General features: G+C 39.9%; 1 protein-coding gene and 3 non-coding genes across 4 annotated transcripts; 3 read left to right on the plus strand and 1 right to left on the minus strand.

Moving 5' to 3' along the window:
- On the plus strand, positions 828-901 carry TRNAT-CGU. The gene has a single exon. It is a non-coding gene; the product is annotated as a tRNA-Thr (tRNA).
- TRNAA-UGC lies at positions 4,199-4,270 on the minus strand. Its single transcript has one exon. It is a non-coding gene; the product is annotated as a tRNA-Ala (tRNA).
- On the plus strand, positions 7,197-7,268 carry TRNAA-UGC. The gene has a single exon. It is a non-coding gene; the product is annotated as a tRNA-Ala (tRNA).
- Positions 20,615-21,391, plus strand: LOC110261736 (olfactory receptor 6Q1-like). Its single transcript, XM_021100028.1, has one exon. It carries the CDS (start codon positions 20,615-20,617, stop codon positions 21,389-21,391), a length of 777 nt encoding a protein of 258 aa, XP_020955687.1.

Genomic DNA, 22,794 nt, shown 5'->3' on the forward strand with positions numbered 1-22,794 from the left:
AGTTGATGTTAATGTTTTTAGCGTCTACAAGTTAAGGGTCCATGAGGAAAATACTAAAGAACATCCTTTTGAAGAACCAACATGAAGAAGGCAATAGAGAGAAGGAGAATTTCCCAGTCTGTGAGGCCTCCCAGATTCAAGCGAGCAATGGTTTCCCTCTGTGCCCTTTGCTAAGAGCTGCAGGAACAGAGGTCATTTCCCTGCCTCAGGGCGGCAAAGGCTCTTGAATTTGAGCCCTAAAACCATGAAATCTGACTGAGCCACCTCCTGGCTGATCGTCTCCTATATTCTCAAGCAGAGCACAAGCCGACAAATGTTAGTAGAGTGAATGTGTTTGGCGTTTGGGGTTGTTTGTTTTTGTTTTGTTTGTTTTCAGTGCACAATTGCCATCTGCTAGTAACCAGGAATGCCAGTAATTTGACCTAAGTTCTAACATACCCATTTTGCTAGAAAAGCCTTTCAGTCTACTTTTAGAATATCCACTTACTTGAAGAGTCTAAATTACTGCAATCGGGTGAATATAAGAACTTCTCTGGCCTCATCAGAGAAGCTCCTTCCTCCACAATGAACACTCTGCTCGTATCCACTCTTTCCCATTCCGTGATTGTTCTAAGTACATTTTCTATGTTGTGGTGTGGGTGTGTGTATGTGTTTTGTTTAGGCTTGATGGGATTCTTAAGTTCCAGGAATTTCCATCCCAGTTCTGCCTGTGCTACACAGTTGATTTGTTTGAGAAGAAAGTACACAGTAACTCTAATTGATAATTCAGCTTGTCACCAAATTGAGTACAATTTGATCAGAAAGGAAGCCTTACCTGGCAGGCAGCTGGCTCTGTGGCTTAGTTGGCTAAAGCGCCTGTCTCGTAAACAGGAGATCCTGGGTTCGAATCCCAGCCGGGCCTATCTACTTTTGATGTACTGAAATTTTTTGTCTGTTACCATCTTTAATCACAGTATCAAATGCACTGGTTAGAGCATTTAATCTCAACAACATCTTATTATTGCACCTGCATTCATAATGACTCTCAGGCTGTCTACTGCTGATCTAGCACGTGGTTTTATTGGAATTTACTTAGGTGTTCAAGATCAATTATGAATAGAGACTTTCCAAAATATAAATTGGAAAACTAACAAACTAAGCCTTATTATGCATAGTTTACAGATGAGAAAACTAGGACTTGGAGAGAAATGAACTAACTTGCCCAAATCACAGCTAGTAAATAAATAATCAAGCTAGGGTTTAAAGTTAATAGTTTTCCATTCAAAGTCATGGTTTAAAATGTCAAATAATCTTATTATAAAATCAAACAGTGCCCCATATGGTTTAGAATAATAGTTCTTAAAATTGTATGGCATATAAACTTGTTAGCTTATCTGAGGAAAACTTGCCTATGACCACCACCAAACAAAACAAAACACCAAAAGACATATGGATAAATTTGTATATTCTTTGAAGTGTTCACTTACCATGGTAAGATATTGGGTGTCCAGGAACGACTGAAAAAAACCCTTGACTCTTACAAATCACAAATGAGTATTAAGGAAACATAAGCTGTTATAGCACATATTTGCTTCTTGATGTTAATTTCTATAGGACTATCATTCCCTCACCTAGGCTCACTTACATCAGACCATTAGAGGCAATTATCTGGCTGGCAGTTCCATGACACTGGGCTAGCATGCCAGTTTCAGGAAATTATATTTCAGGATGTGAGATCCCTGAAATGAGTTCTGGAAGAAAATCTATGCACACAAACAGCTGGCCTCAAGCAGTGAAAGATCTACCGTTAGCTATTTTAGTCAATAATTATGAAACATTCATTCATCCCCTCACTCCAAAAATTATATGTTTTATGCCTACTCAACCAGTGTGTGGAAAGGTAGCTGAATAGGTCTGGTCTCCACCTCCAAGGATAAAAAAACTTAGTACTAAATGAGGAGGAGATACAAATCAGATAATCACAGACAGATATAGTAGCAGCACTATGATAAACATTACAAAAAAGAATGATTGATATTTAGGAGAACATATATAGGAGACTTTGTTTAATTGGGGAGGTCAGAGAAGGAGAGACTTGAGTTGCAAAAAAGTGGAAGAATTATATAGGAAAGAGAGGCAGAGCATAGAATCATCCAGCAGAGGAAGCTGGGCAATGAGTAAAGAACCTAAGGAAAGCCAGTATGGCTAGAATGCAAAGAACAGTTACAGGCAGGATAAAGAATGAGGCTAGAAAAGGATAGGGCTAAACCATCACAGGTTTTTCTTGGCTGTGTTAGGGAGTTTTAGTTTTATATTAAAAGCAACCAGAATGCATGTGGAAGTCAATATGGATACATAACCACTTGGAAAAATTACTAACCAAGAGAAAAAATGGTGAAGTTTCAAATTTATTCCCCTAAGTTATTTATTGTTTTCTTTTTGAAAATAGATTTAAAATGAAAAAGAGTACATTTAAAGCAACTTAACCAGAGGTGCAGAAACTGTAAATGTAAAAATTACAAAAGTAAACTGTGTCAAGTTTTAGGGAGAAAATACCCCTGAATGAGAAAGAGCCTATTTCTGCAACTTCGATGGAGGCATTGCTCACAACGTTTTTTCCAAGACATTTTGGGTAAAACTCTGCAGAAATAAAATAAATGCATCCATTCCTTTTCCTTAATTTTAGATCAGTAAAAAAATAAACCTATTCTTTTTCTCATTTTATGTAATGATGATGAATTCACCAATGTTTTTGTGAGCATGCATTTGTACTAACTGGAAGTCCTCTTTGGAAACATTAACTCTTCCATTCTGTTTCTTATTGGAAGTTCCTAACTACCAAAGTGAGAGAGATTGGAGGTCACTGTCTAAGGTTTTTTGGAGGCCAAGAGGGGTTATCTAGGAGGGTTTAATGGAGTTTTGCAGTATCCTCTAACTCAGCAAAGAGCAGAGTTAACCTAACTGTGCAAGCTCAACAATGATTCTGCACTGGGGCATAGCTTAAAAAGTGTAGTGGCTCTCAATTCAATTCAGAAATGCTTTCTTCTCTGTAAAGAAAACACTACTCATTCAATGGATTAAATTTTTACTTGGAAAAACTGTTTATATGGAGAGAAAGAGAAAGCTGGCAATGAAATGATTGAAAGTGGTTTCTTTGTGTGTCTTGAGTAAACCATCCCTACGCTAACATCAAGAACTTTAATTGTAATTATTTTTACTGATAGACCAACTTCTGTTTCCTAACCTTGAGACCTCACAATATCTATTTTTAGCTTCTATATTCCAAATGTTAGATAAATCGCAATCATCCATCCATAAGAGGGAAAGGCTAATTTAAGCCTTGCTCAGGCAAGGAGGATTGCAGAAACAAGTACAGGCTTTTACCAAGCAACACCCGAGATAGAATATTATAGGATTTGGGGGTGGGGTGGGGTTGAGTTTAATTTAGTTTAATTTAACTTAAATGGAGCAGCGGTTTATAAAGCAAAGCATGGCTCTGTGTAAAGTGTGAAGTGTAGAGAACACGGTTTCTCATCCTGTGTCCTTGATGATGATTGCTAGCAGCAGTTGTTTTTTTTTTTTCCCCTTCATTCTCAAAAAGAACCAAGGAAAAGCTAGTAGAAATTCTTCCTCCTCTTTACACACGTTTCTAATCAAGTATCTCCTCTTGTCTGAAACCTATTCTTTGCTTACAATTTCTTCCAGTTACATTCGTCGCTTCAGGTAGGCAATTATTAGAAAAGTCATACTTTTACCCACTTAAACCAATAGTGTATTTTCTATTCAGCAGTTAACCTCAAGCATGATCTCTTCTAAAACAGAAAGAATGAGAAAATAAAATTTTTGTTTATGGCCGAATAAGATAGCAGCACTTGTGACAAAGGTGAAAGAGTGGTTGAAAGCAGCAGCAGCAGCAGCAGCAGCAAAACCCTAGGAGCAGGAGTGAAAATCAACCTACCCTTTGTCCTGAAGTCCTTTCTTACCCTTCCCACTTCTTGCCTCCTCCAAAAGCATGTTATGGCCTCAGAGTCGTATGCGGCCTTGGCAAATTAAAGCAAAGTGAATTTTACTCAGCAGCATATTTGACTTTAAAACTAGAATGAAATATAATTTTGTTGTTTAACTTTAAATTGCTCAGACATAGCAGAACTGCTGAAAACCAACTGTGTCTGTTTATAACGATCCCACATTTTAAAACAGTAAGTGGGAAGAGATAAATTGGAGATGCTGGGGATCGAACCCAGGACCTCATGCATGCAAAGCACGCGCTCTACCACTGAGCTACATCCCCACAAGCTGAACCAGCTTATGACCCTGAAATACTTTTCTTTATCAATACATGATCAACTGTGCCCATAAATATAGTTCATTTTGTTGTGTAAGAATTATATGAATTCCACAAGCCAGTGTCAGAAAGAAGGTGCGTTGTGCAAGTCAGTGCTAATTAAAACCTTCAGATCCTCTTGGACCTGACCAGACCCAACTCAGAACAAGCTCAGAACAAGCAGTTGTAAAGTTGGCTTTTATTGCAACAGCACTGTGAATATAAATCATTCAGATTAAGAGCATTTTGGAAAAGCTGGCATCAAAAAAACAAAACAAAACAAACAAACTATAGATGGCTACAGCAAACCACTGGGAAATTTCATGATGTGGTACAAAGCCAAACTGTAAAGAGGAGCCAATTCGGCTGGGAAAGAACTGGATCCTGCAAGGCGGATCCAGTCTCAGGTTATGGGTTTGGAATTATCCATAGTCAGTATGTGTGTAAATCTCGCCTGGCCCAAGAAGGAAAATCCCACTGAGTAGAATGGGTGAGGAAAACTATATCCTGTGAGAGAGATGCTGCCAGTTCAAATATAAATCCATGTTATATCAGTTTTGGAGTGAGGCGGTGCTTTTCAAACTGTGGTCTGTGGACCAGCAGCATCAATATCTCCTGGGATCTTGCTAAGAATACAAATTCTAAGGCCTCATCACAGACCCGTGAACCAGGAACTCTGGGGGTGCAGGCCCAATAATCTGTGTTAATAAGCCCTGGAGGTGATTTTGATACATGCTATAGTTTGAGGACCGCCGATGTGAGGTATTGATGAATAGGACATTACTGTATCATTTTCTAACAATAAAGCAGTACTAAGGTGTTTCAACACTTAAAGACAAAATAATTTCACATATCAGGCCTGAATTTTTATAGCCAGATGTTAAAATAATGTTTACATGTGTGAGGGATATCTAAGGGTATCTAAGCTTTTTTATATATTGAGAAAATAGTATATGAATATTTAAAAATAATTTTTAAAAATTAATGCATTGTACTCTAAATTACAAACAGTAGCAATTTTTTTCAGCTGTTTTGACACAGTTTTTACTTTTTTCCTCGGTTTAACTGGGCCCACAAGCATGCAAGCATGCAGAAATTCGCGGGCCACTAGGAAACCCCAAGTGGCATTTCTCTTGATATTGGAAAGCCCTGAGCGTTAGAGAGATATAGCCACTAGTCATAAGAAGAGAAGGAAAGAGGAAGATAAAGATGAGTAAGAACAAGTTAAGAAAAGCAAAAAAAAAAAAAAAAAAAAAAAAAAAAAGCCGAAATAAAGCACACCTACAGGTAAAAGCTGTCTTGCAATGAGACATACCAGGGATGGAGCCCATGACCTCACGCTTGAGAACTCGGTCTACCACCAAGCCACATCCGAGAGGGAGAGGAAGGAAGGGACCGCCCACTCCAACACTTTACTCAACCATCCAGTCGCTAGTAGGTCGGGCACAAAGGGCGTGGTCTAAATCACCCAGTTTATGGCCAAAATTACAAAAGAATTACTCATTTGTGGAAAGCAATTGAAATCCCTGATACCCATCTCCAATGGGGTTCAAAGGTACAAATGTTAGCACCTCTGTGTTGGTCAAAGCAGTCCTCGAAGTGAATACCTAAAGGCATTTAGACCTGGCAGTGCTCAAACTCGGAAGGATAGTCTCTTAAGAATCTGGGAACATTGACCAATAGGGGATTATGTAACATCCGAGTTTCATTTGCTATTTCAATTCACCAAAAAATTCACTCCACCACTAAAATGGCCTGGCACCACCACTCACGAATTGGAGAAGAGCCACCACCATGTCCATTTTTCCACGCTGGAATCCTGGCTCGTCTCCTAATTTTCTCCTCACTACCTGCTCGGGTGGGAGGTGGACCATTTGCACTCTTGCTGCCGTCTTTGGATGTTGCAGCCGTGTACCAGGCTCCTATTTCTGAAATCAAATCTTGGTTTGGATAAAATCTCACTGACACAAATTTTGCAAAGGTACAAGGTGAACACGTTGTTTGAGGCCTCCCCAAGATCTTGGAAAATACAGGTTGTCCTAACCTCCCTTCTCCTTTTCAACACGGCTGGGCCCAGAAGAATTTGAGGAAGAGGTAGGGCACCATCGAGGCACTGGGCAATTTCCGGGAGATTTCCAGTGCTCCAGAGGCCCCAGGACCCGCCGGACTGGGGACAGAGCAAGACTTGTTCCAACCTTAGAGAAGCGGCTTCCGTGGAGGGGTAAAACAGGTGCCAGGAAATGTGCAACGAGAGGTGCAACTCTTGACCTTTATTCACTTGGCCAAGTCTTTCCTTTCAAGACTCCTGCAGTAGTCAATTTCTGATCAAGAGTGTGGTATACTTTCTGTCTGCTGCTGTAGTTACATAAGCTTATCTTTGTCGGAGCGCTTGTCATACTGTATAAGTGCACAGTTATCTGTTTATATATTTGTGAATCCTCCTCTCCCACACACACTTCGTTACAAGATTTTCTGTTCTGTAACATAAATCCTGAAAAGAGAATACCTGTAATTTATTTTTCGCCGGTCTTTATTGGTAACCGCTATGTGCAAGGCTCGATGCTAATAAGGGCTTGATAAAGAGCTATGGGAAAAATCAATCACAGTTTCTCCCCCCCCCCGCCCGCCCCCGAAGTTACCTTACTAGAGAAGGAGGCAAACTTAGTCAAATAACAAATCCACCCTTACAAGTTGTGCTAAATGATATTAAAAGGAATACAGGGAAACTATGGGTAATCTTTTTTAATAAGTATTTATTAAATTGATCTTGTTTTATTCATAGAAATACAAATTGAAAAAGTAGGTAGAATTTCTAGCCACAGACTGTACTATTTAGAGGAACTTTAAACAAAGCAAAAAAAAAAAAAAAAAAAAAGAAATGAGCATTGCATGTGGGGATGTAGCTCAGTGGTAGAGCGCATGCTTTGCATGTATGAGGCCCCGGGTTCAATCCCCGGCATCTCCAATATAGCTGAGCTCTAGCATTGTAGTCACAATTAACTAATTCATGGAAAGCAGAGCCTTTTAAAATTAAGAGTAAGATGTATCAAATCAGTGATTTCAAGAAGAATTATAAATAAAATGTATCAAAAACAATACGTACATACTTTACAACTCCTTTAAACCTTGGTGGGGTGTACAAACAGGCAGTCCTCAACTATTGAGGTGGATGATTTGTGGCCAAAATACAATTATTAAAGAACAGTTGAAGATATGCTCTCTCAGCTATCTGGATCATCCTTTTTTACTCTACTTTTTTACGGTTTTTTCACCAATATGCTACTTAAAAACAAACAACAAAAACCACTGTCATGTATACAACCTTTCCAGAGCCAGTTTCTCAATTGCTTACTTGATGCAGCATGATCTGGTTCAGTTGAATAGAAGGTGACTGGAGTGACCTCAATCATAACTTTTTTTCTCCTCATCAATAAGAATTGAATTACTGACACAGTCTTGAACAAAAACTCAGCAAATCAGATTTTTAAAAAATGTTTTTGATCAAAGATTGGTGAAAGAACAGGAATAGCAGCAAGGATATAATAAGTAGAAGAGTTTATAACTTGCATGCATGGTGCTTCCAGTTCTATACTTAATATCTCCTCTTAATGTCTTCTCCCAAAAGGGATGCAGTAAGCTAAACCTCTAGTGGCTCATCTGTTTGTTCATGACTATTTTATTTCCTTTGTCATGCCACACTGACCATATATGCTCATGATTTTTCCTGTGTTCTGTTACATGTAAATACTGAATATTTACAAGTACTTAAACATGAAAGTCAGTACCATCTTTATCTTAGTTTGAAAAAGAAGTTCAGATGCTGAAATGAAGCCACATTTCTTTCAATGTTACAACATTCTGGATGCTGCTCCATCAACTCTTTGGTGGTAGGGGAGAATAAAGACGTGGGTGGGTTCCCACTTGGTCATCTGTCATTGCAGTAATCCTATGATCTTTGCCACAGGGAAGTCCTTCATTCTACCTTCCCTTCTTTCCAGTTTCCCTTTAAGCCAACTGCTTTTAAATAATATACACCATAGAACATACATTAGCTCAGGTAGAATGAATTCTCAAAGAGGTTAGAACAGTTCTTCTTGTAACAATCCAAAAAGTTTTTATTTCCTATTAAGAACACAGTAAGTTAATTGTCATCATCATCACCTTTATCATCATTTTAATTTTCCTCATCATTAGCCTGCATAGGCACACAAAACTTCAAAAAGCACCATCTGTAAGTTAAAAAAAAAGGTGATAGATCTGAATAAATAAAAACTAAATTTCTTTACCTTTATTCTTTAGTTTTAAAGAAACTGAAATATTATTTTTATTTTTTATTTTATTTTTGTCTTTTTGCCTTTTCTAGGGCTGCTTCCCATGGCATATGGAGGTTCCTAGGCTAGGGGTCTAATCGGAGCTGTACTGCCTGCCTATGCCACAGCCACAGCAACACAGGATCCGAGCCAAGTCTGCAACCTACACCACAGCTCACGGCAACGCCAAATCCTTAACCCACTGAGCAAGGCCAGGGATCGAACCTGCAACCTCATGGTTCCTAGTCGAGTCATTAATGACTGACCACGACGGGAATTCCAAAAACTGAAAATTATTAAAGATTAGGATACCTTCAAAACTAAGAATATCTTAGCAAAAATTCTGTTATTAATAACTTTTTAATAACATTGATGGCTGTGGTGATTAACTTTTTGTGTCAACCTGACTGGGACATGGGATGCCCAGATATCCAATTAAACATTATTTAATTGGATAATTGTGTATTATTAAATAATTGTGTATTATTGTGTATTGTGTATTATTTCTGGGTATGCCTGGTTGTTTCCAAAGATATGAGCATTTGATTGGTAGACTGAGTAAAGCAGATAGCCCTCATCAATGTGGGCAGGCATCATCCAATATGTTGAAAGCCAGAATAGAACAATAAGGCAGAGAGGAAGCCCGCCTGATGGTTTGAGCTGGAACATCTCCTGCCCTCAGACTCCTAGTCTCAGGAGTTCAGAGTTGGACTGGAACCCAACTCATACTTTCAAATATAATATATATATATATATATATATATATATATGAAATTATACATATTTGAAAACTTTACACATTATATATATATATTCTCACCAATACTTTTTTAAAATAATAGCCATCCAAACAGGTGAGATGATATCCCACTGTAGTTTCAATACATTATATGTATATCACTGTTACACTTGAAATGTATCTTTTTTTTTTTTTTTTTTTTGTCTTTTGTTGTTTTGTTGCTATTTCTTGGGCGCTCCCGGCATTGGAGGTTCCCAGGCTAGGGGTTGAATCGAGCTGTAGCCACCGGCCTACCAAGCCAGAGCCACAGCAACGCGGGATCCGAGCCGCGTACTGCAACCTACACCACAGGTCAACGCCGATCGTTAACCCACTGAGCAAGGGCAGGGATCGAACCCGCAACCTCATGGTTCCTAGTCGGATTCGTTAACCACTGCGCCACGACGGGAACTCCTGAAATGTATTTTATAACTTTACAATCTGTAATTGTGTATAATTACAATTTTGCCAGTTTACCTCAATAAAGCTGAAAAAAATTATATACACTACAATGATTTTCATCATTTTATTTGTACATGATTTGAAGCCATGTACAAATAAAACTAATACAATTTCTACGTCAATTATATCAATTAAAAATCTTTTTTAAAAGATTTTTTTGGTAAAAATTAAAATATACTTAATATATTATATATAAAAGTACTTATATTTTACTATATATATATAAAGTATTACATTTTTAACTTTTTGTTTTGGACTTTTAAAAACGATGTAGAAATCATACTGTAATGAATATCCATGTACCTATCACCCAACTTTATTCATCATTTATCATATTTGTTGTTCTTGTTTTATCCTTTTTTTGTGTTTCTTGTTTCCTCTAATAAAGGTCAAATTCCAGATGGTATATTGATTTCAACCACAAATTTTTACCATGTATAACAATAATTATAAACTTTCTTTATAACACTGCCACAGTATCATCACAATCAGAAAAATAGTAAAAACTTTTTTTTTTGCTTTTTAGGGCTGTATCTGCAGGGCATGTGGAAGTTCTCAGGCTAGGGGTCAAAACCAAGCTGCAGCTGCCAGCCTCTGCCACAGCACTGCCAGATCCAAGCCATGTCTGTGACCAACACCACAGCTCACAGCAATGCTGGATACTTAATCCACTGAGCAAGTCCAGGGATCGAGCCAGCATACTCATGGTTCTAGAGGGTTCATTCCTGCTGAGCCACAACAGGAATGCCGATAAAAACTTCTTAATATAATTGAATCCTCAGTCCATATTCAATTGTTTCATCTTCTAATTACTTTGTTTGGATCAGGACCAAATATGTTGCCTTTGTCTATTATTTTCTTTACGTCATTTACTCTGTATCAATTCCACCTCCCCTTTCCCCCCATGCCATTTATTCCTTGAGGGTCAGATTGTCCCAAATTTTGGATTTTGCTGATTGCCTTTTTGTGTTGTTATTAAACATAGTCCTATAATCCCAATATTTACTGCATGTAGATGGTTCCAGCTATTAGATTAGACAAAGTATTAATTTTTTATTACAAACACTTCATTGCTTGTGTTCCATTTCACTGCATCAAGAGGCACATGGTGTGTAGTGGTCTCACTTTTAGTGAGGTGAATTGATCACTGGTTTCAGGCAATACCAGCCCGCTCCATCCATCCTAGAACTCCCCTATCCAGTTTCACCTCATGGTTGTAGTAGCTATTGATGAGTGTGACCTGGATACATTATAGCAATATTAGTTGCAAAATGTTGACTCTAACTTTATCATTGCTCCTATTATATTATTAACTGTGATTCTTCTATGAGAAAAGTTTTTCCTTATCAATGATATGTTTATCCTGAAATACATTTCATATAAGAGAGGTAGTATAAACACTTGATTCTTTCCCCTTTGTTAGCTTTCAAAAATGAATTAATAACCAAAAACTTCAAAGGCTGAATGTAGGAAGACATGTGTGTCTGTGTGTACATGTGTGCGTGTTTTTGTATTAATTTTACAACCAGGTTCTTCACTAAATTGTTCATTTGTAGTAACTTTTCTGCTTTGAGGAGTAGTTTCCAGGTAGATAATCCTACCAAGAGAGAGAGCTTTATCCTTTCTTATCCAATACTTACTCCATGAATTATTTTTTCCTGCTAAATGCTTTGATGAGTGCCTTCATTACAGCATTTGAACAGTGAAGATAGTGGATATCCTTGTCTTGTCATGAAAAAAGCTAAATATATGTGATCACAAGTACACCTTAAAGTGACTTAAATAGGTGGTATAGATCTTAAAAACCCAGTGGGACTATATATTGCACAAAATTATTTTCCAGGAAAAAAATTCCTAGAAATCAATATGTCTAAAAAGGACAACTGTTTTTTTTTTTTTTTCCTTTCATATTACATATTCAACCAATATTTCAGACTAGGCCTAGCTTAAGAAAGTCAGTTTTGATTTTTAAATTGGTTAAGACACTGTTGGTTTTGTGGGATACTTGTTTGTGTTGGGAGGAGTGGAAATGGTCGTTCACTTAAATTTATTTCTGAAATGAGCCCAGTATGTCATTTATTTTGATTGGAACCTTCTCAAACAGGGTTTAGATGCTTATCTCTCACATCCCAGTCAGTTATCTCAGCAAAGCCGCCTCTGTCCAGGTTCATTGAAGCAGCCAGTCTTCTCAATCTGTATCATTCAGCAGAGGCTTGGAAGGGACCACATGCTATGACAGACAGCATTTTATTGTTTCTTGTGTAGATAGAACTCTACGTTTATAACTGGAGCCCACTCCTTCCATTTTTCGGTGATTCAAGAAAGGGTCAGATACTCATAAGGAAGAAATCAGTACATTATTTTTCTTCTATTCCATCTCCAGTGTGTTTTTTGCTCCAAGAACTCTTCAGAATTCAGAAGAAAGGGAATGAGACTGGGGTCTGTTGTTTTCTTTTCTTCTTCTCTTTTTCTTCTTCTATTTTTACCTTGGAATCCAAAGAAATCAGGCCACTTATCTTTCAGAAATGCTTGTCACATAGGATCCAGGATATTTCTAGGGGTGGCTACACTCTCGGGGCGGAGACCAGGTACCACAAAGGCGGTACAAGTAAGTAGAAAATTGAAAGAAGGCAGAGAGAAATGAAAGGGTCATCTGATCACGAATGCAGCCGCTCAAAACTGTGGTCACCCAAAATAAGACGAAGAATTTGATATCTTCCATTTTGTGGTTCACTGCAACTTTATAGAAAGAATATAACTACTGCAAATAACAAGAATCAGCTCTATCTCAATTTAAAAATGAGAAATATGACAAGTTCCCATCCCAGCTCAGCGAAAACAAATATGACTAGCATCCATGAGGACGCAAGTTCGATCCCTGTCCTCGCTCAGTGGGTTAAGGATGTGGTGTTGCCATGAGCTGTGGTGTAGGTCACAGATGCAGCTGAGATCACAAGTTGCTGTGGCTGTGGCGTAGGCCAGCAGCTACAGCCCGGTTCGACCCCTAGCCTGGGAACCTCCATATGCCACTGGGTGGCCCTAAAATAAAAAAGAGAGACAAAAAAAGAGAGAAATGTGAGCCTCAGGAAAATGAAATGACTTGTACAGAGATTTAAACTAGGTCAGTCATATAACCAAGATCAAACCCTGACCAGTTCACTGCTCCTCTGCTATATATTCAGTTCCTAGGATGTAATAAGAAAAAAGAAACACACAAGGGAAAAGAGGAGGAGGAAAAGGCATCAGACAGGTTTTTGCAGACCTTCCAGTTTCAAAACAGTTTGGTCCTAAAGCAGGTCTCCAGTTAGTGACTTGAAAGGATTATCTTCAAAGTGAAAAAAAAAATAGCATATTCATTGTGAATGATAGTTGTCCAGACTTGATGGGACTCTTCTTCTGTCACAAACTCTGTGCTGGGAGAACTTCCTCAAGACCACATTAGTGAACTCAGGAAAATTGCTGCTATCTTTCCTGTGTCTTACCTAACTCTCTTTACACCCACGGAAGAAGGCCTTCCTTAAAGTCTGGAAAAAAAAAAAATTCTGTGCTCAACATCAGCTGACGTGGGCACTGGTTACAATTCCTATTACTAATGGTCATTAGTGACTGAACCGGCCCCTGTGTGGGGACTGACCTTCTTCAGTGGCTGTAGATTGACAAATATGACATTTTAAGGACTTCTAGAACCCAAAGCCTCGGAGCTGACATTTCAGAGAGCAAGAGAGTAAACTTGGCCCCCACCAGCCTGCTCCCTACATCAGGTGGGCAGATGGTCCCTGTACAGAGAACTGCCTGCTCTAGCAGGGCTTTTTTTTTTTTTTTTTTTTTTTTTTGTCTTTTTGCTATTTCTTGGGCCGCTCCTGCGGCATATGGAGGTTCCCAGGCTAGGGGTCGAATCGGAGCTGTAGCCTCCGGCCTATACCAGAGCCACAGCAACGCGGGATCCGAGCCGCATCTGCAACCTACACCACAGCTCATGGCAACGCCGGATCGTTAACCCACTGAACGAGGGCAGGGACGAACCCGCAACGTCATGGTTCCTAGTCGGATTCGTTAACCACTGCGCCACGACGGGAACTCCTGGCAGGGCTTTTTGACCCTAAGGGAACAGTGTGGCTGCTGCGCTCCTGACACCAATCATCTCTGTGAGTCACCTCTATGGGCCTGGGTCTTAGGGACTTCAGTTCCCCAAGGGGAAGAGACTCATACCAACAACATTTCCCTTCCCAGGGCAACCACCTCAGAGCCCAGAGGCTCAAAATCTGAAAAATAAACTGAGGGATGCTTCTGAAGATCCCTTGGTCTCCTAGAGACCCTGACACCCTAGGGAAGATATGCTTCTGAAAAGGAGGGTAAGAAGACATGGGGAGCCCCTCTTCAAAACCATCTTCCTCCATTGGGCTTTCTTATTGTTTTTCCTAAGACAAAAGCTACACCCTTCCTCTTTATCCCACAGTGCCAACTGATGCATCATTCTGGTCCTCTTTCCCATCACTGGTGAGTGCCATCTACTTCTGCCCTGATGCCTAAGGTAATGAGAGTCTTTGATCATGTAAAAAAAGATCAGGAATGGAAAGGTGGAGTGTAATTAATGATAATGAGCCAGACTTGCCCTTTTATAGGTCTGGATTGAGTTGCAGTATCCCTATTTTGAAAAGAAAGAAAAGGTGTGGGGGAAGGGAAGGAAGGGAGGGAGGGAGAGTGGGAGAGATCTAAACTCAGGAAAGTCAGGATAGAATATACCAAAAGTAACCTGAAGCTTCACAAAACAGAAGAATCTCCCCACCCCTCTAGAATCAGAGAATAAATGCCTGGAGTGATGGATGAGGAAAAGAATCTCTATCAGCTGCTGACATAGGGAGAGAAATGGAGAAGGAGGAGTGAGTACCTCGAGCTGTTCATTTCTGAATTATGCTCCACAGCTTCTCAGAGAAAGCTGTCTTTACCTGAAATTTTTAAGGACTGACTCAACTTTGTCCACAACTCCACAAAGGGAAATGACACAATAAATGGCTCTATCTCAGTGATATCTTAAAATTTATTTTCAATAAAATTAAACTTTTGCCTGCTTTAAAACTAAATAATAAATGAAGGTAGAAAATGAAAAGTACTTATACTAGTTTGACATTTTTCAAGAGTCCTTATAGTTAGGATTAGAGATGATTTGTCCAAAGTTTCAGAAGGAAATTTGGCTCAGAAAATTAAGTGAATTCTGTAAAATGAGCAAATGAGAGATGATGAATGTCATTTCTTAATTACTAGCCCAAATTCTAGGCCAAAGTATTGTGATGCAAGCAGCTATAAGCATAGCCTCGTGTTGGAGAATGGACAAAGTGAGAGAAAGGGAACCACTGCTTATTTGACAGCAAGATTTATGGAAGCATAGAGAGTCTAGTTTACTCTCTCTACAGTGTCTCACTCACCTCTATCCTGGAAAACAAAATAAAATGAAGAATATCATGGATTTATACAGGGAAAATAAAAAAAAATATTTCAAACCCCAATTCCAGGGTACAAAAGTAAAATATAAGCATGCCCCCATCAGTTCTGTTGTTCAGAATCCAGCATAGATGAGAAGAGATGAGATTGTTCCTTGCAGAAAAGAGAATGCCAAGAACTTGCTAACCTGAGCTCCTCCAGAAAGCTGTATAAATGCCCTGAAATAGCAACTGGAGGAAATGGGGTTGGAGGCAGATAAAGTTCATGGAACAAAAGCTGGTGGTCAAGAAATGAGAAAGTCGCAGTACAGATTTTCAAGTTTATTATTATCAGCCACCTATACTTTTTTATTTACTCAAAGTGAAAGAGGAATGGACGATATAAATGCTTACAGTTCTCTCCATCCATAGAGTTCTCTATGTGAGTGAGCTCTGTATATATAGCTGAGTTTTCATTTCTTCACCATAAAACTACCTGGTGTCCCCACTTTCATGGCTACTCGACTCACTGACCAGCAATATCGTAAAGGTTTGTGGATAGACAGAAGTAGAAAAATTTAAATGGAAGGAAAGTGGAAGTGTTAATGTGCAAATCCATCTCTGGCTTCCTGGTCCCGCTGCAGGCTGAGAACATAGATGTGCGAAAGGATATAGTATCTTGTGAGAGACGGATGCTGAATCCAGAGTCCTACTGGAAAGATAAAGTCATTCACAAGAGAATTAAATACAAGGCTGCACACCAGCAGGTGGACCTGGAAACTAAAAAATCCAAAGCTTCCCTGTTACCACACACACAGCTGCACCCTCCTCCCTGGGCTGCAGTGCACTCCTGGTAGATGAGGTTACTGGATAAGAATTTTCAGGTTCAACTGCCATTCTGCTGAACTACGGCTCTCTCAGCAATAGGAACTCAGGACTAGTTCACCAGTCACTGGACTAGAACATTTGGCTAAGGCTTCATAAATAAAAATGAATGGTTCTATTTTACGAAACACAGAGGAGGATGCCAGGTGTGAGCAAAGGCACTGAGGCAGGAAGGAACCTAGGATTTCAGAGCAAAATAAGGAAAGCTGGAGTTCCCATCGTGGCTCAGTGGTTAATGAATCCGACTAAGAACAATGAGGTTGCAGGTTCGATCCCTGGCCTTGCTCGGTGGGTTAAGGATCGACGCTGTCGTAAGCTGTGGTGTAGGTCACAGACTGGGCTCGGATCTGGCGTTGCTGTGACTCTGGCATAGGCCGGCAGCAACAGCTCTGATTCGACCCCTAGCCTGGGAACCTCCATGTGCTTCGGGTGTAGCCCTAGAAAAGACAAAAAGACAGGAAAAAAAAAAAAAAAAAGGAAAGCTGCCTAAAACAGCCCCCAACCACCCAAGCATTAGTCTCTAAATGTTAAATGTGTATCAGTGACTGATGATATACCTATACATACACACATACATACACAGTTTATGAAGGAGTCTTAAAGTATGGATTGCAAATGTGCAATGGTTTTATTTTTATGGTTACTGCTGTAAACTGTACTCTGCTCACTCCCGCCCTTTCCGCTGGGTAGCCAACCTCCTAATAACTTTGAGTCGGATTCCTTAATTTGTCAGTCATGTTTAGTTTTCAGTGTTCTCTGGTTATTAAGACTGGTTATTTTTCCTTTGCCTCTATTAAGGTAAAGTTTTGCACACAAAGTTCTGTTTATTTTTATTTCAATCACATTTTTATATCAACACTACTTTTAAAATAACCCCAGCCAACAGCCAGTCCTGCATTTTGTCAAGTAGCTTGGAATAAAAGGGAAAGTCTAGTCTGCCCACAAGACCCCCAATCTCCCCTGCCACTATTTTTTCTGGGATCAGGGAGGTGATGAAAAAGAGGAACAATATGCTGGTAATGTTGCATCCTCTTCTTGGTTGGAAGTAACTTCTGCTCTAGCTCTTTGTGTGACTAATTTAAACAGGGGTGAGTAGCCTTGGCCACCCACTCAGCTTCATCTTGCAAGGTGACTCTCAGCTGGTGGCCTCATACTAAATTCCCGATGCCCAAAACTCTTCGCCCAGTGATCCAGTATGACCCCCAAATCATCTGCCCTGATTCTGGAGCCTGTACCCACATCTTCCTACCGCTGAGAAATCACTAATTCAAGCAAGATGGGTCTGTCTCTTCTCTGGTTGAGCCCTCAGCCCAAGCCTCCTTCCCTAACTCTGTGGGTAGCATCTGCTGGTCTGTGAGCATCCAGCTAGGAAATCAGAAGTCAGTCTTCCTTTCTCTACAGGCATCCCTTTTCCTTCAGGGAAGAAGACTATTAGAAGTCAGAGATGGGGATATACCCTGTCTGTCCAAGCAGGCCCCGTCTCCCTGCTACAGTGACCCAGCCCTTCCTCCTAGCCCTCCCCTTACTGGTGGCTGTAGGGAACTCCTCACAGTTTTCATTTCATACCTCCTGCTCTTTGTGGTTTCAAGTGTGCATTTTTCTGTGTATGTGTGTGTGTGTGTGCATCTGTGTGTATAAATACATGAATGAAAATAAAATAGTCATGCTCGCTTGGGCAGCACGTACACTAAAACTGGAACAAATACAGAAAGGATTAGCATGGCCCCTGCACAAGGATGACATGCAAATTCAGAGGCATTCCATATTTTTTGGTAGATGCAAACTATTACATTTAGAATTGATAAGCAATAAAGTCCTTCTGTATAGCACAGGAAACTATATCCAATTACTTGTGATAGAACATTATAGAAGATAATGAGAAAAGAAGATATATATATATATATATATATATATATGCATAACTGGGTCACTTTGCTATACAGCAGAAATTGACATAACATTGTAAATCAACCATAATAAAAAATTAATAAATAAAAATTTCTTAAAAAGAAAATAAATCTGTGCTGTTTAAAGACAAAACACACACACATACACACACAAAACTTACCATCATGGCGCAGCAGAAATGAATCTAACTAGGAACCATGAGGTTTCGGGTTTGATCCCTGGCCTTGCTCAGTGGGTTAAGGATCTGGCATTGCTGTGAGCTGTGGTGTGGGTCGCAGACACGGCTCAGATGTGGCATTGCTGTGGCTCTGGCGTAAGCCGGCAGCAACAGCTTCGGGATTAGACCCCTAGCCTGGGAATCTCCATATGCCACGGACGCAGCCCTAGAAAAGATAAATACATACATACATACAAAAATAGTTCATAAGTAACACTCCAATATAAATAATGTTTATCACTGAATGGAAAATATACATACGACTTTTATTTTCTTAATACCTGTCAATTTTTGCTACTTTTTCTCTACTAACAATGTATTTCTAACATGAAGATAAATATTTTAATAGCAAAACAAGACCACCTCATGACATTAAAATGTATTTATTATAAAGAGCTTGGTGACACAAAAAGTCAGGAGTTTCCGTTGTGGCTCAATGGGTTAAGAACCTGACACAGTGTCTGTGGGGATGCAGGTTTAATCTCTGGCCTTGCTCATTGGGTTAAGGATCGAGCGTTGCCCCAAGCTGCAGCATACAGATGTGGCTAGGATCCAGTTTTGCTATGGCTGCAGCCTAGGCCAGCATACTCTGATTCGACCCCTAGACTGGGAACTTCCATGTGCCACAGGTATAGCTGTAAAAAGAAAAAAAAAAAAAATAACAAGTCACTGGTGGAGTTCCCTATGGCTCAGCAGGTTAGGGATCAAGGATTGTCACTGCGTGGCTCTGGTTACAGCTGTGGCCCAGGAACTTCCAAGTGCCACGGGTGCAGACAAAAAAAAAAAAAATCACAGGTAATCTGATATCTTGGGAATATATAGCAGATCATACTGAATATTAGACTTTGCATCATACCTTTATATTGTGTCAAAACAATTTCTCATGTATTTTAATGTATAGTGTATTAACCTTACTCCTAATGATGTCTATATTTGACATTTCTATTTTTAGAGCACTTCAAAGGAAAAGAAACCTACAAGATCTGGAAAAATATGTAAAACTCATGTCTCAATAACATCAATGCCATCACCTTCATCCATCCCAATGTTAACTCTTAACTGTGCAAACCTTACTATCCTCTGAGCCTTGCTTTTGTGATCAGTTTCAGTTTAAGCACATATCATTAACTGTTGTCTCCTTTCAAGGATTCTAACCCATTCCCAAATTCCCACCTGGGGATCCAAACCTGCATTCACTTTTCACATTAAACTGCATTCCCGGAGTTCCCGTCGTGGCGCAGTGGTTAACGAATCCGACTAGGAACCATGAGGTTGCGGGTTCGGTCCCTGCCCTTGCTCAGTGGGTTAACGATCCGGCGTTGCCGTGAGCTGTGTGTAGGTTGCAGACGCGGCTCAGATCCCGAGTTGCTGTGGCTCTGGCGTAGGCCGGTGGCTACAGCTCCGATTCAACCCCTAGCCTGGGAACCTCCATATGCCGCGGAGCGGCCCAAAAATAGCAACAACAACAACAACAAAAGACAAAAGACAAAAAATAAAATAAAAAAATAAACTGCATTCCCATCCTTACACTCCACTGAGCACGATCTCTCCTACTCTGCCTTTGATACTCAGAATCAAGAAGTCTCCATGGAGTGCCTCTTTCCAGTCTTGGGTTGGAATCTGCATAAAGGGAAACATGTCCGCTACTCCACACCTTCTGAGATCTGATGGCATAAGACAGAGCTACTGTCCAGAACAGAAGGAGAAAAGTAAGATCCCATATCCTCTGCAAACCTGAAGGTTAAGGAATCTTAGGGTCGGAAAGCTCAAGGGTACACAATAACCAATCCTTAGAAATATTAGGTTTTGAATCACTTCACTGAACAGCAGAAATTGACACAGCATTGTAAACTGACTGTACTTCTTTTTTCATAAAAGAAATATTGTTAAATAATATAAAATTGCTATTTGGAGGTCAAAAAAGTTGATATCAACAATAATACAGGGTTCAACCCATACCTGACATGCATTCAGACTAGCTCTTTACTTTAAATTTACCAGACCTCTTGTCTTTCGGAGCCTACAGCTGTAGATAGAGCAGCCAAAGAGTGATTAAAAGGAATACGGGAGGGGTGCAAGTCAAATGGTGGAGTAAAGCTGGAGAGGAAACCACATAACTGAGGACATCTCAATCTCATGTGTCTTCTCTGCTGGCTGATCCCCCAGCTGAATGGAGAGAGCAACAGCACGTGGTATCAATTTGTCTTCGTGAGATTTTTCCAACTCCCCACGTCTCCAGCTGCTCTTTTTCCACCTCTTCTCCTGTCTACCTCTTATCTCTGGTGGCAATGGCACTCATGTGTGTCATTGTGGCCTGGATGGACCTCATACTCCATGTACTTCTTACTTGAATCTCTCCTCGGTGAGCTCTGGTACACCACAGTCACTGTGCCCAAAATGCTGGCAATTTTCTCAGTTCCCAGGGTCATCTCAGTCCCAACTGCATCACCAGTACTACTTCTTCTTCTCTTTGGCTGCCACGGAGCTCTTCATTCTCACCACCATGGCCTTGACCGCTATGCTGCCACTGCCGACCACTCCACTACCCACTACTGCTCAGCCCTCAAACTTGTGGTATCCTGGCTGGGGTCTGCTGGTTTATGGGATTCCTCTGCCCCATGTTCCCCTCATTCCTCCTTGCAAAAACCTCCTTCTGTACCCCCAACCAGATCAAACCACTTCTTCTGTGATGCCGATCAGATTTTCCGCCTTTCCTGCACAGACACATATGCCATCCAGGCTGTGGGCTATGCTTTTAGCACTGTCATTATCCTAGGGACGCTGGTCTTTACCATGGCTTCCTATGCCCAATTCCTGGCCACAATTCTTGGCATGGCCTCAGCTGCTGCCCGACGCAAGACCTTTTCCACGTGCACAGCCCACCTTTCTGTGGTCACCATCTACTTCGGCACACTCATATTCATGTATGTCCGCCCAGCAGTAAAATATGAGTCAAATATCAACAAGATTGTGGCTATCTTCTACTCAGTCATCACCCCACTTCTCAATCCTCTCATCTATACACTACGTAACAAGGATGTCAAGGAAGCCCTAAAGGTGTTGGTGTCCCGGATGCAAAAATTCTGCTGCCCAAGCAAGGAGACAAAGTGATAGAGCCACATGAGAAGCCAGAGAAAGCAAAGCTGGTGGAATATCCAACAGAAAATAATTCCTAACCACTGATTTTCACCTGTGCAATGTAGCTTTTTTAATCATTAGGTTTATAATTGTGCTTTGGGGAAATCATCTGTGTCACATTTTAAATGAAAAAGCTGCTCTTCCTGCCACCCCAGTATGTCCTTTTGCTGCCTTCACTTTTCAGCTTCTCCAGAGGAATGGATAATCTCATGTAAACATAGCGCAGGGAAATGGCACAGCTTTGTAGCCATGCATCTGGGTTATAAATCCAGCTCCTCCATTCACTATCATCACTTAAGCCTAAACTAGTAGGAGTTCTGCATGGGGTAACAAAGAACAAAGAATCAAACCCTTTTACTTCCCTTAGAGAAGTTCTGATGTTCAATTGACCTAGTAACATGTTAAGCAATGAACAAATGTTGGCTTATTAATTATATTGGCTGTAGTTTCTTGCCTTGTAGTGCTCTAATGAGCTATACTGTGCACCACCACGCTAAAAATTCATATGTTGAAGCTTTAGGGTCCAGCGCTTCAGACTGTGACTGTATTTGGAGAAAGGGTCTTTAAAGAGATGATAAGGTAAATGAGGCCATTTGATGGATTCAATCCAACATAATTAGTATCCTTTTAGATGAGATTACTTAGTGATCACAATCAGTGTCTTAATTTATAACAAAGTACTTTAAATAATCTTATTTTCCTTTTATTAATTATAGTTGATGTATGATATAAGTTGCAGGTGTACAATATAATGATTCACAATTTTTTAAGTTTATACTCCATTTATAAATGGAGTATCATATTATAAAATATTGACTATATTCCCTATGTTGTATAAATATGTCTTGTAGCTTATTTTATACCAAATAGTTTGTACCTCTTACTCCCCTACAACGCTACTGGTCCCTCCCTCCTTCCCTCTCCCCACTGATGACCGACCACTAGTTTGTTCTCTATATCTGTGAGTCTGTTTCTTCTTTGTTATATTCACTAGTTTGTTAATTTTTTTTAGATTCCACATATAAGTGATATACAGTACTTGTCTTTCTCTGTCTGACTTATTTCAATTATTATAATGCCTTCCAAGTCCATCCATATTGACGAAAAGGGCAAAATTTCATTCTTATTATGACTGAGTAGTATTCCATTGTGTATATACGCCACATCTCCTTTATCCATTCATCTCTTGATGGTCACTTACATTGCTTCCATACCTTGACAATTGTAAATAATGCTGCTATGAACACTGGGGAATGTGTATCTTATCAAATTAGTGTTTTGAGGTGTTAGGGAACATAGACCCAGAAGCGGAACTGCTCTTAGTTTTATTTTTAGTTTTTTGAGAAACAAGCATGACTATTCTTCACGCTGTCTAC

This window comes from Sus scrofa, chromosome 7 (assembly GCF_000003025.6).
Source record: "Sus scrofa isolate TJ Tabasco breed Duroc chromosome 7, Sscrofa11.1, whole genome shotgun sequence".
Classification (NCBI taxonomy): domain Eukaryota; kingdom Metazoa; phylum Chordata; class Mammalia; order Artiodactyla; family Suidae; genus Sus; species Sus scrofa.